Below are 14,971 nucleotides of genomic sequence, written 5' to 3' on the forward strand. Positions count from 1 at the left end.
GGGCCGGTGGCTGGGGCGCCGCTCTCAGCGCCCGCTCGCCTCGCCCCGGGCCCGCAGGGTGAGCTCGGTGCTGAATCGCAACTCCCGGCAGTTTGGGAAGAAGCACCTGTTCGACCAGGACGAGGAGACGTGCTGGAACTCGGACCAGGTGCGCTCCTTCCGGGGCCCCCGTGGGGGCGCAGGTTCAGGGCTTGGGGGAGCCACGGCCTGCGGGAGGACTGGGCGGAATTCCCTTCCTTTCCCCGGGCTCCGATGCGGGAGCGAGCGCGGGCCTCAGTTTCCCCATCTCCCTCCAGGGCCCCTCCCAGTGGGTGACGCTCGAGTTTCCCCAGCGGGTGTGTGTCTCCCAGCTGCAGATCCAGTTCCAGGGGGGCTTCTCCAGCCAGCGGGGGCGCCTGGAAGGTACTGGGGATCCCCGGGAGCGGGAGCCGGGAGGGGGCCCCTGGGTGCACTGTGGACCCCTCTCTGCTGCAGGTTCGCAGCGGGGCGAGGCGCTTAGCAAGATTGTGGACTTCTACCCCAAGGACGACAACTCCCTCCAGATATCCTGCCCGGGCTGTGGGGCGGGGTGGGCCATCTGTGCCCCTAAAGCTCTGGTTTTGTTGGAGAACAGGGTCTTGCTGTGTAGCCCAGGCTGGTCTCAAACCCTTGGGTGATCCTCCTGCCTCGGCTGGGATGACAGGTGCGCAGTCACCTCGCCCAGCTGAAGCCTCTGAAAGCTTTAGGCCGCTTGGACCCTACCGGGAACCTGGAAATGTCCTTGAACAACTGGCCGCTAGGCTTCCATGTAGAAAACAGTGCTGATGGTGACCCGTGTGCCGGGTCTGGGCAGGTGGGGACCTTCAGGAGGGACACAGAGGCACTGTTTGCCTTGACTGCCCGTGTTCACACCTTCTCCGTGCCGCCTGCCGAGGTGGACCAGCTGAAGGTGACATTTGAGGGTGCCACGGACTTCTTTGGCCGCGTGGTCATCTACCACCTGCGGGTCCTGGGGGACAAGGCAGTGTGAGGCCCCTGCTGGCTGCCTCTTCCAGGGAGCCCTCGGAAGCACACGAGTTCTGCGCAGGCATTTATTGGTTCCTCTTGGGAGGGTCCCTTCCCCCACCTGTCCAGGAGCTGCCTTGGAAGCCAGGTCTGGTGCCCCTGAGCCCGGCCAGCCGTTCCATTCCCTGAGTGTCTGAGTCCCAGCCGGCGCCCTCACTCAGGGCCTGCGGGCCCCAGGCTGCTCTGGAAGAGCTTCAGGATGTGGTTCTCCATCACCTGTTGCACTGGGGCAAGGAGAGACAGCGTGAGAGGGACCGGAAACTGAGGGGCTGCGGCCCAGCCTGAGCCACACCCTCCGGCTGGGACACAGGGACCCCCTGTACACCTGGGGCCCCACCAACCTCACCTCCTGGAAGTTTGTACAAATGCTGCTTTGTTTGTTTTTTTGAGACAGGGGCTCACTATGTAGTTCAGGCTGGCCTTGAACTCACTATGGAGCCCAGGCTGCCTTCAAACTTAGAGATCCTCCTGCCTCAGCTTCCTGAGATTGTGCGCCACCATGGCAGGCTAAAAGCAGCTGTTTTAAAGCAGGATGCCCCTTATGTTTTGTGCCTTCCACATAGGCCCACCAGTCTTTTGAACTTGGACTTCCCAGTCCCTACAACCATGAAAATAAACCTCTTTTCTTTGTAACTCACACAGTTCTGGGTGCCTTTCTGTAGCAACAGAGATGGACTAGCACACAGGGCCACGCGTGGGCCAGCTGGGGCTCTCAGTGCCCTGTGACTGTCCTAGGATGGGACGGTGCTCCAAGCCAGGCAGGGGAGCCCAGCCGGGCACACAGCAGAGCCGACTGCTCCCTGCCAGCACCTGGTGGGAGGGGCCGTGCTGCACCCGCATGCCCCTTGGCCCCTCCCGTGGTGCCCCGGCCACCCACCTTTCCGGTATCCCAGGGCCACGGCGAGGTCCATCGGGGTGTAGCCGGAGTCGGCCTCCGTGGTGAGATCTGCGCCGCGGGCTGCAAGGCAGAGCAGGTGCTGGGGTGGGGCTGGGGACCCCTCGTATCTGACCACAGGTTCCCTGCACCCCTGGGACTCGGGCCCGATTGCTGCCGGCCCCCAGATCGAGCTCCCAAACGAAGTAGTGAGTGACTACGCAGGCCTAAACCCGGGGCTCCCCCAAGGCGAGCTGGGGCTGGGGGCCCGACTCACCCAGCAAGGCCTCCACACACTTCACGTGGTTCCCGCGCACGGCATACAGCAGTGGAGTCCCTCCGTTCTGTGGGGCGAGAGCAGAGGAGCCAGCGCTCACCGCCGTCCTCGCAGTGCCTCGTTCCCCTTCCTCTGCTCATCACCTGGCCCATCTTTCTTCTTCTTTTTTTTTTTTTTTGCAGTATCAGGATGGAACTCACGACCTTGCGCTTGCCAGGCAGGCACTTATGCCGCTGAGCTACATCCCCAGCCCCACCATCTTTTTCCTTGTGTCTCTGCATAGATGCCACCTCCTCCAGGAAGCCCTTCCTGGCCTCCTTTGGCTTCCTCTGTGCTCTCACAGCTGCCAGTGTGCCCACCATCACAGCACTATTCGCTGTTTTTCAGCTGCCTGTTATGTTCCGTCTCCTCCAGACTAGGAGCTCGATCAGGTGAGGAGGACAAGCTTGACTTGCTCCCCCAGCACCCTGGCAGGTGCCCCAGCGATGCCTGAGGGCAGTCACGGGGGCCTGCGGGCAAGGAGGGGTCTGGGACGGGGCGCCTCACCCAGTCGTAGATGTTGATGTCCACGTCACGTTCGAGCAGCAGCCCCACGATGTCCGTGTAGCCGCCCATGCTGGCCAGGGACAGGGCGCTCTCCCGCTCCTTGGCGAGGACATGGGGGTCTGCGCCCTGGGGGCAGAGCAAGTGGTGACGGGGACCCCCGGGGGGCTAGGGGGTCTCCTGGCAGGGCAGCCCTGCATCTCAGGTGAGGCACCGGCGGGAGCATGGCCCCTGCCCTCCACGGCCCCCGCGGGACGCACCCAGTCCAGGAGGAAGCGGACGGTCTCGATCTCGCCGAAGGCGGCGGCCCAGATGAGCGGGGTGAAGCCGCGCTCGTCAGGCTTGTTGATGAGGTTGTCACCTGGCGGGGGGGGGGTGTCACTGGCCTGTGGCCCTGCCTGCTGTCCCGTGTCACCCGAGTGGGGACCAGGCAGGGCCTGGGCAGACGCAGGCTCTCGGGTGGCGCCCCCAGGTCCCATCAGCACCCGCATGCACACGCCAGGGCACACGTGTGCCACGCACCTTTCCGCAGGTGCTCCTTTAGCTGGCTCAATTCCCCCTGGGCCGCGAGCTGGTGAATGGACAGTGCTGGGGACAGAGGGACAGGGTCTTGACCCATCCCATCACTTCCCCATGCCTCAGTTTACCCCCTCCCACCCCGCTACTCACAGTCCAGGGTGGCGGGCAGGGCTGAGACCTCGTTCCCCCGCTGCCGGTTGGTGAGGGTCGTGGAGTGCTTCAGTGAGCTGCCTGCGGGAGGTGGGTGTGCCTCAGCTTCCCCTTGGGACGTCACAGGGGCTCCCTGACAGACCCTGGAGGCTCCACCCGTCCCTCATGCCGCCCCCGGCACACCCCGGTTCATCTCTACTCCCTGTGCCTGGGGACCAGATGTCTGCACATGCCGGGAGCCCAGGGCACATGGCCGAGTGAGAATCAGGCTCCAGAGCTGGGCACCGCAGTCACACCTGCCATCCTGGTGCCCCGGGAGGCTGAGGCAGGAAGACAAAATTTGAACCCAGCCTGGCCAACTTAATGGCTCAGGGAGATCCTGTCTCAAAATAAAACCGAAAAATGGGCTGAGGATGCAGGCTCAGTGCAAAGGCCTGGGGGTTAACCCCTAGCACCACAGAATAAAAAACAAGGGGGGAGCCTCAGGGCCGAAGAGATAAGATACATGTTCCGAAGAGATAAGATGTAGAAAGAAAGGGCAACCGAGACAAGCTGATGGGCCGTGGCTCTGAAGGGACAGGAATTCTGACTCTGTCAAGCCGCAGAGGCTGCCGCTAGGGAGAGTATGGAAGAGCACGCTGAGCAGGGAATGGCAGGCGCGATTCCTGCAGTGACAGCGAACTGCACGTGAGGGTGACAGTCAAAGAGAAACCCTCATCTCTGGTTTTTTGGAGGCTGTGGGGAAGGACTGTGATTGCTAATAAACTGACTACTGATGGTCGGCTTATGATTCCCGGCCGTGCTGAGTGCCCGTGGTGCGGGGCGTGGGAGGCTCCTGAGGATGGTCACCATCCGCTGAGAGGCAGGAAGGGAAAGGGATACTGAATTACTCTTGTGGGTCTGAGTTACGTCTGGGTTCTAATGAAAGGCGACGGAGCTGGGTGATCGGGGCGGCCGCAGTCCCAGAGGCTGTGGGCCCCCTGACCCCAGACTTCTAGCTCTCGTTTCTCTTCTACTTTCCTTTACTCATCCGCGGGCGCCTCTTTCTTGGGACCTGTCACCACAGTTAATACCAGCAGGAGACAGTGTCTTACTACATAGCCCAGGCTGGCCTGGAACTCCGGAGATGCTCCCGCATCTGCCCTTGGAGTGCTGGGATCGTGGGGCATCGCAGGCCTTACGTGTTTTTCTTTTGAGACAGGGTCTTGCTACACTGTCCAGGCTGCCCTTGAACTTGCAATCCTCCCACCTCAGTCTCCCAGAGTGCTAGAATTACATAGTTTTTATTTTTAATTTTAACTTTTTTCTTTTCTTTTCTTTTTTTTCCTTTTTTGGTACCTGGAATCAAGCTCAGGATCTCAGGCTTGCCAGGCAAGCACTTATGCTGGGAAGCTATATCCCCAGCCCAAATTTTTGTCTTTTTGAGACGGTCTTGCTATGCAGTTCTCAAACTCAAAACGATCCTCCTGTCTCAGCCTCCCGAGTGCTGGGATACAGGTGTGCACCACCACGCCTGGCAATTTTTAAATTTTGAGTCAGGGTTGCATTAAATTGCCTATGTTGGCCTCAAACTTACAATCCTCCTGTCTCAGCCTCCTGGCTAATTGGGATTACTAGAGTGTGCAGCCGTGTTCTGGTTTTTAAAGACAGGCTCACATTAAGTTGCTCACACTGGCCTCAAATTTGTGATCCTCCTGCTTCAGCCTCCCCAGCAGCTGGGACTACAGCTGTGAGCCTGGCTCCTAAGAGTTTCTGGCAGGGAGTGCTGTGGTCTCTCTGGCTACCAGAATGTAGAAAGAATTGGATGAGGATACACCATGCTACCCCAGAACACGGATGGACTGTCATTAATGATCCCTTCTTCCCAGGTACCCAGCTTCCCACAGTGACCGCTTTTACCATGTTGGACAAATCTTCAATGTGGTCCACCCATACAATGGAATATTACTCAGCCAAGAAAAGGGTCAAAGCACTGACACCCTACAGTGTGCAGGAACCTGGAGAACATGACGCAGAGTGAGAATTCAGAGACAAAAGGCTCAGAGCGTACAACTCCACTGATACACAGCAATCACAACCAGAGTCCACAGGGACAGGAGAAATACAAGTGCTTGTCAGGGGCTAACGGGCACGGCCAGGGTTTCCTACCACAGTAACGGGAAAGTCTTGGAACTAGAGAGGAGACCGTTGTACAACATTGTGAATGTGCCAAATACCACTGCACTGTACTGCAGCTCTGGTTCAATGGTAAATTTCATGCCACAATAAAAAAAGTATACAAAATTGTGCCGGGTGTGGTGGTGTGTGCCTGTTATCTCGCAAGAGGCTGAGGCAGGAGGATCTCCATGAGTTTGGGGCCAGCCTGGGCTCCATAGCAAGACTCTGTCTCAGAAAAGAAAAACCAAACCAATATACAGAATTGTAAAAAAACAAACAAAAACCCAAATAAAGATCCCTTCAGGGTAGAAAGACAGGCCCTAAGTCAGGGTCTGAAGACAGGTTTTGTCGCGGCGGGGTGTCCCATGTCGCAGAACAGCGGAGGATCTTACCCTGCAGGGAGGAGGCGCTGGCATCAGCCTCAAGGTTCCCGGCCTCGGGCTTGCAGGGAAAGAGGCTGAGGACCACGGTGTCCGAGCCATCCGGGCCTTCGCCGCCAGGGTCTTCAGGGTCCCTGAGTTCTGGGGCAGGGAGCAGCTGGGTGGGGAGCTCCTCCGCAGGCCCGGTGGGCTCCATGGGGGGCTGCAGGAGCGGCGCGGGGTGAGGGAAGATGATTACCAGCAGTTCTTACAAACCAGGCACCAGCTACGTCCCCAGCCTTGCACGCGGAGGGTGGGTAAACTGAGGCTCGGATTCATGGCCGGTGCTGGGCAATTAAAACCAGGCCCGCTCTTCCCAGCGACTATCGAGGCACCTGCAACATGGGAACCTTCAAAGCCCAGCCTGGGAGCAGCTGATTCGAATCCTCCCACGGACTTCGAGCCTGGGCATGTGACCTAACCTCTCCGAGCCTCAGTGTGCCCCTCAACAAAACGAGGAAATGAAGCCTAAAACAAATCACGTCAAAATAGCAGGGGTTCCAATGGGGGCAGCGCTTAATAAATTTTCCCTGTGGTTATTTGGGGGGGTACCCCAAGTGAGTGAGATCGCAACAAAAGACGTGATGGGTTCCAGTCCCACCCGAGCCTCCCAAACCGATCCAGGAGAGTCACTCACCTCCCACGAGCCTCTTCTGTCACCCCGCGGCGCAAGCGCGGGTCCCCCAAAACTTGGGAGCCCAATTCACAAACTTTTCTCCTCCAATGGATATAGCTGGGATCTAGCTACAGACTCGACCCCCAGCACTCTGGCTTCTTTGGCCGGGACAGAGAGCAACTTGATACGCAACCGCTACCCCCACCCCAGCGCTCCCCCACTGCGCCTGCGCACCCCCGCCCCTCAAAAGTAGGAAAGGACTCCTGCAGCGGCAACTGCTTCTGGCCCTTTAAGGCATGGGGAGGGGCGGGGCTTCCGCTGGGAGCTAATTATCGCAGCTGCGCCTGCGCGTTACTTCCTCTCTGCCGGCGGTGGATGGGGAAGGGTGGGCGGGACCTGCGCCCTCCGAGGGCTCCATTGCGCCTGCGGCCCCTTCAACCCCAGCTCCGCCCTCAGGTTTTTGCAGAGGGAACCAATTGGCTCCGATGATGCGCGGGCGGGCGGAGCTTTCCCCGGGCCGGGTGCGGAGGAAAGTAGAAGAGGGGTGCGGATTTCTCAGGGGCGGCGTAGGCGTGACGCCCGGTCCCCAACAATGTCCTTTCTGGGGTTCCAGAGCCTCGCGAGCATGTGCAGGCACTCGCTGGCCGCAGAGGGGCCTGAGAGCGCGTGTGGGGTGGTCGGGGACGGCGCGCAGCGGCGCAGCGCCTGCCTGGCAAGCGCGAGGTCCCCAGTTCGATTCCCGGTACCCCGCAAAACAAAAACAAAAACAACGTGTACAGAGCCCGAACGGGCAGCGACAGCTTCCCTGAACACCTCCGCACTCGGAAAAGGGGGCGGGGCGGGGCCGGCGCCCTCCCCTCCCCGCCTGGGCCTCCTCCCGGTCCCCGCGCGTCTCCTCGCCGCGCCCCGGCCCGCTTTACCCGCCCGCCGGCCTTCCTCGCTGCCGGCGCCTCTCGGGTCCCGCGGGTAGGGGGACAGGGAGGACGGGCCAGTTGGCTCCGGAACTGGAGCCGTGCGCGCTCGGGTTTCGGCGGGGAAAGCTTAGGCGCGGGGCCCAGCCCGGAGACTTCCGGTTCCTCCTGGGTGCCGGGCCGCGGTCGCCATGGAGGAACCCGAGATGCAGCTCAAGGGGAAGAAAGGTGGCGGGGCCCGGCGGGGAGGCGGGCCGGGCGGGAGCGCGCGGGACGGTGTCGGAGCCCTAGCCCCCCCCCGAGCACCCCGAAACCCTTCGTGCCTCCGAGCTCCGGGCCGTCGTCGGTGCAGTGGAGAGGGTGGCATTTCCGGCGGCCTGCGGGAGCGTTTCCTTTGTTTATGTTTCTGTGTTTATTCGTGCGAGCAGCGGCGATCGGGGTTTCCGTGCGGGCTCGGGGCGTGGGCAGAGCGCACCCCAGCGTTTACTCTGCTCCTCGCGCCGGCGCCCGGTCCCCTTCCCATTTGCAAAGGATGTCTCCCTGTTTCCCACTGTCTTTTGGTTTTTGGATTATTTATACATGGGGTTTCTCGTATAAGATAAGTGACGCGGCGGTTAAGCCCGTGTGCCCGACTTCACTTAACATTATGGGTCCAAGTATTTTTAAATCACATATTTGCATTGTTTTATTTCCCATGATATTTCTAATTATTTGGGACGAGTACATTTCATTTCCTCTCATTAAAAAAATTCCTTTTTTTTTTTTGGTGTTAATGGGCTTGAGTCCTTTGCCCCGAGCTACATCCCCAGCCCTTTTTATTTTAAGACAGGCTCTTGCTGAAAAGCCCACGCAGGACTGGAATTCTCAGCCCTTCTGCCTCAGCCTCCCAGAGTGCTGGGATGACAGGTGTGCACCAGCAAGCCAGAGTGTAGAGTTCCGATTTTACAGATGAGGAAGCCGAGGCTCAGAGAAACTCCTCCTTGTCAATCCAAACTTTTTCCTGTGAACTTGGGAATGATAAGTTGTAATAGGCACAAGAGAGCTATGTAAGGGGACTGAGATCCTGAGTGGAGAGGAGGGACATCTGGGTAACTTGGTACAGGAAGAGCCTTGGCCAGGAGGTGACATTTGAACCGCGACGGATGAAACGCAGCCAGTGTGGAGGGGGTCGCTGCGCAGGCGCCAAGGCCCTGGGGTGGCCATGTGTTCAGAGCTGTACGGTATTAGAGTAGCTGTTGATCACATATGGGTGATTAAATTGGACTTAATTAAAATGAGACAAAATTGGAAGTTGAGTTCTTCAGCCACGCGTCTTAGGGGTGCAAGCCAGCGGCTTTCTCCTGAGTTACATCCCCATCCTTTTTCGTTTTTATTTTGAGATAGGCTCTAGTTGTCCAGGCTGCCCTGAAACTCATGACCCTCCTGCCTCAGCTTCCTGAGTAGCTGGGAATACAGGCGTGTGCCGCTATGGCTGGCAAGGAAGGATGAGTTTATTTGCTGGTTGGTGGGAACCATGGGAGAGCTGTTTGGTTGTTTTTTTTCTGGTACTGCAGATGGCAATCGAGAAAAGAGTGAGCGAGCTGTGCATTGGCCGGAAAACGTGGTACTGCAGATGGAACCCAGGGTCTTTGCACCGTGCTACACCCCAGCTCCTTTTTTAAATTTTTTTTTTTTATTTTTTTGTCTTTTTAGAGGCAGGGTCTCTTTGGTTTTTTTGATTTTTTTTTTTTTTTTTTTTTGCGTTTTTGAGACAGGGTCTCACTATGCTGTTCAGGCTGGCCTTGAGCTCACTATGTAGCCCAGGCTGGTCTTGAACTTGCAGTGATCCTCCTGCCTCAGCCTCCCGAGTGCTGGGATTACAGGCGTGCACCACCACTCTCGGCTGTTTTCATTATTACTTGTCTTGAGACAGGATCTCACTATGTAGTTCAGGCTGGCCTTGGACTCACTGTGTATCCCACGCTGGCCTCAAACTCATGGCGATCCTTCTGCCTCAGCCTCCCACAGAGCTAGGATTACTGGCATGCAGCAATGCACCTGGCTTCCTTGGAGGGTTTAATCAAGGAAGGCTGGTGGAGGTGCGTCCCTTTGCAGTTAGGGTTAGGCAGGAGGAGCTGCATCTGGCATAGGTCAGGGATGCCAGGTCTGGGCCGGAGGTTGCTGGTACACTGAGATTTGGGCGTCGTTTTGAGGTGGCACCAGCAGGATTTGCTCGGTGGGCCAGGAAGGGAAGGAAGAGCCGGCCAGCGGCGCTTCGGCAGCGTCAGCTTTGTGGCGAGGACTGGTGCAGGAGCAGCGTGGGAGGGAGGGCGAGTGATGGAAAACCCGCAGGGCAGCTGGGCCTGTCCCTGCCGGGAACCCCAAGGAAACGACAGCCTGCGGCCATGCGGGACACAGTTCTCACCCCACAGTGGTGGTCCGGCCAGGGCTGTGAACACTTCGGGGTCCCCTGGACGTTCTCCGAGGGGGTCTGTGTATCCTGGGGTGAAGGGAATTTGAGGGGCTCTTAGCAGCAGTGTCCACTCCTGGTGGCTTTGGGAGGGGACAGATCACGAGTTCACAGTTTGTGCTGAATCCCCTCTCAAGCGGCCCCTCCATGACCCCCTCCCGCCTGCCCAGCTGCTGGTGGCAGCCCCGGGAGGCGCTGATGCCCTCCCCCCCCCCCCCGCTGGGCTCTCGCGTGGGTGATTAGAGTCTGACGCTCTGCCCTCTTGTCTCCGCCCACTCCCTGCGGCCTGGGGACCCAGTGACGGACAAGTTCACCGAGAGCGTCTATGTCCTGGCCAACGAGCCCTCCGTGGCGCTGTACCGGCTGCAGGAGCACGTGCGCCGCTCCCTGCCCGAGCTGGCCCAGCACAAGGTGAGCCCAGGTCTTGCCCCCCAGACGCCCCTCCCGCCAGGGTGTCCTGCGCCCAGGACCCACCTCTGTCAAGAAGGAGATGGGGTGAAGACCCCAGGGGAAGGCGCGCCAAGCAGGGGAGCAGCCCACACAGGGCCGTAAGGTGTGGGCCCGTTTGCAACACCCTCTGAGGGGGCTGCAGGAGGGCAGGCGTGGGGGTAGGGCCCTGCCGGGAGCAGCGCCGCGGATCCCTTTCCACTCACGGTGGACACGCCTGACCCCGCAGGCCGACATGCAGCGCTGGGAGGAGCAGAGCCAGGGCGCCGTCTACACCGTGGAGTACGCCTGCAGGTACCTGCCCCGGGGCTGCTGTGGCGCCCGAGCCCGCGCCCGCCCCCATGGCACCCTAGTGGAGCTGTGGGGCTGCTCCGTGCCTCACACGTGGGCCCAGCCCTGCTGTCCCCAGCCAAGGCCCAGGGGTGACGGGTCGGCACCTGCTGCCTGTCAGCGGCCCACTTTGCCTTCAGAAAGGGAGCTGTTAGCCAGGCAGAGGTGCGCAGCCACCCTTTGGGTTACAGGGCTGGGGTGCTGAGGCAGGAGGATTACAGTTTCCGTGCCAGCCTGGGCACATTTAGAGAGACCCCGTCTCAGAGGTTAAAGACGTGTGTGTTAAGGGCCAGGGTGCCGCTCAGTGCTAGAGCACGCTGGGCAGTGCCCAGTGGCGGGAGGCATGTGCAGTGCCCGGACAGCCGCGCAGTGAGGTCACGCCGAGGCCGTGAGCGCCGCGCACCATCGGCTGTGCTCCCGGGAGCCCTTGCCGAGGCCGAGGCAGTCCCTGCGCGACCTCCCCCAGCCCTGGCGGGGGCCCCGGCCAGCTTGGGCACTGATGAGTGCTTCCCGCAGCGCCGTGAAGAACCTGGTGGACAGCAGCGTCTACTTCCACAGCGTCGAGGGGCTGCTCAAGCAGGCCATCAACATCCGAGACCACATGAACGCTGCCTCCCAGGGCCACAGGTAGCACCGGCGCCGCCCGCCCGGCCAGCTCCACGGCGTCCCGCCCCGGAGACCTCGCCTTCCTCGTCACAGGGCGGCTGGTGGCTTCCGCCTGTCCTTTGGCATCGGCGCTGCGCAGAGCCCAAGTCCTGCCGTGTGCCAGCTTCAGAGCTGGGGCCACAGCGGTGACCAGGACAGGAAGGTACACGGGGACGCAGCAGCCGAGGGACCCGGAGCACTCCAGCCTGGCTGCCAGGGAGCAGGGGACACCCGAACACCAGCGGCGTGGCCTGGCCGACACACACGTGACCGCGTCGTGCTGGGGCAGCGCAGGTGCAGAGGCCACAGCACGGGCGTGGGGGCGACGCAGCCGGGCGAGTGCCTGCGGAGAGCCGGGGTCGGGGAGGGGGTGGGGCCCTGCGCGGAGATGCCGGAGCCCAGGCCCACAGCCTTTGCTGTCTTCGTTATAACTTTATTTTGGGTTTTTCGAGACCCAGTCTTGCAGTGTAGTTCAGGCTGGTCTTGAGCTCACGGCAATCCTCCTGCCTCAGCTTCCCGAGTGCTGGAATGACAGACGTGTACCACCACACCCACCCTCATTATCATTAAATAAATGCACATCTGAGCACACACAGGCTGTGCGTCACTGCTGGACTCTCGCCCTGGGAAGCTGTGCCCACAGCACAGAGCGTGGCATCAGCGTTTAGGAAGGAGACCTGTGTGGTAAGGCTGGCAGCCAGTGTAGCTGCAGGCACAGCAGTGGGGGTTGCCCTCCCTCCCTTTCAGGCAGCAGGGGGCTCTGGGTGGCTCTGGCTGATCGGTTTGCTCAAAAGCAGCTCCTGGTTTCCAAGGTGCTTCCCGGCACCTTGCTTCCGCCTGCCAGGACTCCCTGCTTGGGGTCCGGCCCCCTTTTATTTAATTCACTTTGTAGCCTGGTCTGGTCTCCAGGTGATGCTCCTGCCTCAGCCTCCTCGTTGCTAGGATTACAGGTGTGCATCACTACACCTGGCCCTCCCAAACCCTATTTTTACAGATGTTCTGAAGGCTTAGAGTGGGGCCCTGAGGGGCCCAGGATGTGATCCAGACCCACACCCTGCCCCACAGAGCAGCCCCCTGGCCTCTGACCGGGTCCTCAGGACTCTGTTGTGTTCCAGCCCTGAGGACCTGCCCCTGGCCCACTCTCCTCAGCCTGAGCGGGGAAAAGACGCCGGCTCCCTGGCTGCTTGCCGCCCGGTGGTGGCTGGGCTGTCGACACCGTGCGCGGTTGGTGAGGGGCTTGCCTGGCTCCCAGCCCTGCCCTGTGTCGCCAGAGAGGAAACAGGCTCACGGACACCGGGGACCCACGCCCCGGCACCCGGCCCCAGCCGCACGCCAGCCACCAGCCCGCTCCGCTGCGCTCCTCCCGCCTCCCTCACGTCCGTGGCCAGGGTCGTCCTGGGTGTGGACGTGTGTCCTGGGTTCTTCCCTCCCACCCCACTGGGTCCCTCAGTCCCTCGGACCAGCAGCTGCCTCCACCGTGGTCCTGATCGCCCTCAGCACATGCCCAGCCCAGGCTGGCCGCCGCCACCGCCAGCCCTCGGCCGCCTCAGCCCAGCTTGGCCCCCAGTGCGGACGGGAATACACTGCCTCGGCGCAGACCGACCCGCCGGGCCTGGCCCAGCCTGCAGTGTGGGCCTGGTGCTCTCCCTCTCTGGACTCCTGCAGGGGGTGCAGGGCACTGGCACCTCTGTCTGGCCTGTGTCCTGCCTGGCGGACGCCCAGTGCAGGGCAAGGCCGCCTCCTTGCCCCAGGGGCGGGCATGGGTCCTGGTCTGGCCAGTCAGAGCCCCCCCACCTCCTGGGTCACGACGATTGGCTGGTCGCGGTGGGCGGGCTGGGGGAGTCAGCGGTTGAGTGTGGGCCTGGAGTGCACAAGGCCCAGGTTCCCCCGGGCTCTGCGAGAAACAGGTGTGAACCCGCGTGGGCGGGGGAGAGGGCTGCTTGGGGGCCTTCTGGTGGTCCCAGGAGGGCGCCTGGGACGCTGCGCAGCGCCCTGGACACAGCTTTACCTGGTGCTGCCCAGCTCAAAACCCCTGCCTCCCAACACCTTCGAAGTTACCCTTTTTTTTTTCTTTTTTGTCCTTTGGAGACAGGGTCTCGCTATGCAGTTCAGGCTGGCCTCGAACTCGAAACGATCCTCCTGCTTCAGCAGAAGGGGTCAAGGTCTCCATCACCTGGGCAACCTCTCCCTGCTGTCCCGGGGGGTGCGGCGTGGAGGACCACTGTGCGGCCCTGTTGCCTCCACAGTTTTCATCTGTTTGGAACACGGTCTCGCTATGCGGCTGAGGCTGGCCTTGAGCTCACTCTGTAGCCCAGACGGGTCTTGAGCTCTTAGAAACCCACCTGCCTCAGCTTCCCAAGTGCTGAGACTATAAGAGTTCGCCACCATACCCGGCTGCCTCTCCACTGCTCAGGCTCATGGGGCGGGGAGCCATAGGTCCACCCGATTCGGGGCCCCGACTGGTGTGGGGCCTCACAGTCACTGTCCCTGTCCCCTCCAGTCTGAAGGCACCCGTCGTGATCCTTGCCCATGCGTCTGTCCTCTGTCTCCCTTCTGTGACACAGCGTGGGACACACCAGCCTGCGCCCCGGACTCAGGCGGCTGAGATTACAGCTGTGACTTACCGGGGGCAATCCTGGGTGCCTGAGCCCCACCCCCGGCTCCATGTCATCTGCAACTCCTGGCTGGGGCCTCAGCCAGCAGCTAATCGTCCTCTCCTTCGAAAAGGGGCCCGAGCGGGACTCCTGGGTGTCACACACCCCATCACCTAGTGTGGGAGGGAGCTGAGAGGTCCCTGCTGATTTGCATCTTATTTGCAAGTCTGATTCACCCTGCCGGCTTGGAGGACGCCCCGCTTCTGCCCACCGCCAGGGGGCGCGCGAGGCAAGGCCTTGGCCGGAGCCGGGTTTAAACGGGATCGTCACGGACCCCCGCGCTGGTGGGGGCCTTCGCCCTGCGCCCGCTTCTGTACCCTGGATCCCGCTTCGCGGGGAATCGCACTTCCAAGGGACTGCACTACGCCGCAGGAGCTCTCGTCCGCTCCCGCACCGTGGGGAACGAGGCCAGAGGCGGCAGGGGCCCTGCGCCGCGGGGCTTCGAGCTCGAGCTGGCGCCCGCCGGGCCAGGACTGGCCGGAAGTGATGGGGGCGGGGGGCCCTTCCAGGCTCCCCGAGGTCTGAGGCTGGGCTGAAAGCAGACCGGAGCGGCGGTGACGTGCCTGGTCGGCCTGTGGAGGTCAGGGTGACGATCAGCCCCGAGCTCCTGGTCCAAGTCCTGGTTCTTATTTCAGGCCTGCTCCTGGCCCCGCGGTGCCCCCCAGCAAGTCTCTGCGTACCCCACACTGGTGCCCACCCCCTCCACCACGTAGACCTTCTTGGGGCTCGGCGGCTTCTCAGGAGACCCACGGAGATGCTCCTTGGGCCACCACCCACGGGCCCCGCCCAGAGGGATCGTTGTGCGACAGACGCACACCCCAACTCCCTAGGTCACTCCGGGCTGGACGAAGGGCCGCGGCTGGAGGGGCCCAAGCAGAACCGGGACGAAGGGGGCGTGGGAGCTGAGCGGCCGCACGGGCACTGGCGGCCGGGCCG

At 61.4% G+C, this 14,971-nt stretch overlaps 3 protein-coding genes across 9 annotated transcripts; 2 read left to right on the forward strand and 1 right to left on the reverse strand.

The window, feature by feature from the left end:
* Nr2c2ap (nuclear receptor 2C2-associated protein) lies at positions 1-1,681 on the forward strand (the record flags this gene model as incomplete). The annotated part of the gene is given in 4 exon segments (XM_005409691.2): positions 1-148; positions 297-402; positions 475-542; positions 890-1,681. Coding segments are annotated over 4 exon segments (442 nt in total), but the record flags the coding sequence as incomplete, so codon positions are not given.
* Rfxank (regulatory factor X-associated ankyrin-containing protein) lies at positions 1,057-7,905 on the reverse strand. Of its 5 annotated transcripts, none has more exons than XM_005409621.2 (9): positions 6,621-7,465; positions 5,957-6,146; positions 3,408-3,488; positions 3,261-3,326; positions 2,999-3,099; positions 2,742-2,867; positions 2,196-2,262; positions 1,922-2,002; positions 1,057-1,260 (listed from the first exon to the last, which is right to left on the reverse strand). In XM_005409621.2, the coding sequence occupies exons 2-9, from the start codon at positions 6,138-6,140 to the stop codon at positions 1,202-1,204; spliced, it is 765 nt and encodes a 254-aa protein (XP_005409678.1). In that variant the 5' UTR covers positions 6,141-6,146; positions 6,621-7,465; the 3' UTR covers positions 1,057-1,201. The 5 variants fall into 5 exon arrangements, with proteins under 5 accessions (XP_005409678.1, XP_005409677.1, XP_013362668.1 ...); XM_005409620.2 differs by having other exon boundaries at positions 1,057-1,268; positions 6,621-7,464; XM_013507214.1 differs by lacking the exons at positions 1,057-1,260; positions 6,621-7,465 and adding an exon at positions 7,834-7,905 and having other exon boundaries at positions 1,527-2,002.
* On the forward strand, positions 7,606-11,974 carry Borcs8 (BLOC-1 related complex subunit 8). 3 transcript variants are annotated; one of them, XM_005409618.2, is made up of 4 exons: positions 7,606-7,738; positions 10,258-10,370; positions 10,636-10,700; positions 11,253-11,974. In XM_005409618.2, exons 1-4 carry the CDS (start codon positions 7,702-7,704, stop codon positions 11,365-11,367), a joined length of 330 nt encoding a protein of 109 aa, XP_005409675.1. In that variant the 5' UTR covers positions 7,606-7,701; the 3' UTR covers positions 11,368-11,974. The 3 variants fall into 3 exon arrangements, with proteins under 3 accessions (XP_005409675.1, XP_005409676.1, XP_013362669.1); XM_005409619.2 differs by having other exon boundaries at positions 11,295-11,974; XM_013507215.1 differs by lacking the exon at positions 7,606-7,738 and adding an exon at positions 8,323-8,416.
* Positions 11,975-14,971: the final 2,997 nt, after the last annotated feature.

This window comes from Chinchilla lanigera, unplaced genomic scaffold (genome assembly GCF_000276665.1).
Source record: "Chinchilla lanigera isolate Chin_1 unplaced genomic scaffold, ChiLan1.0 scaffold00123, whole genome shotgun sequence".
NCBI lineage: Eukaryota > Metazoa > Chordata > Mammalia > Rodentia > Chinchillidae > Chinchilla > Chinchilla lanigera.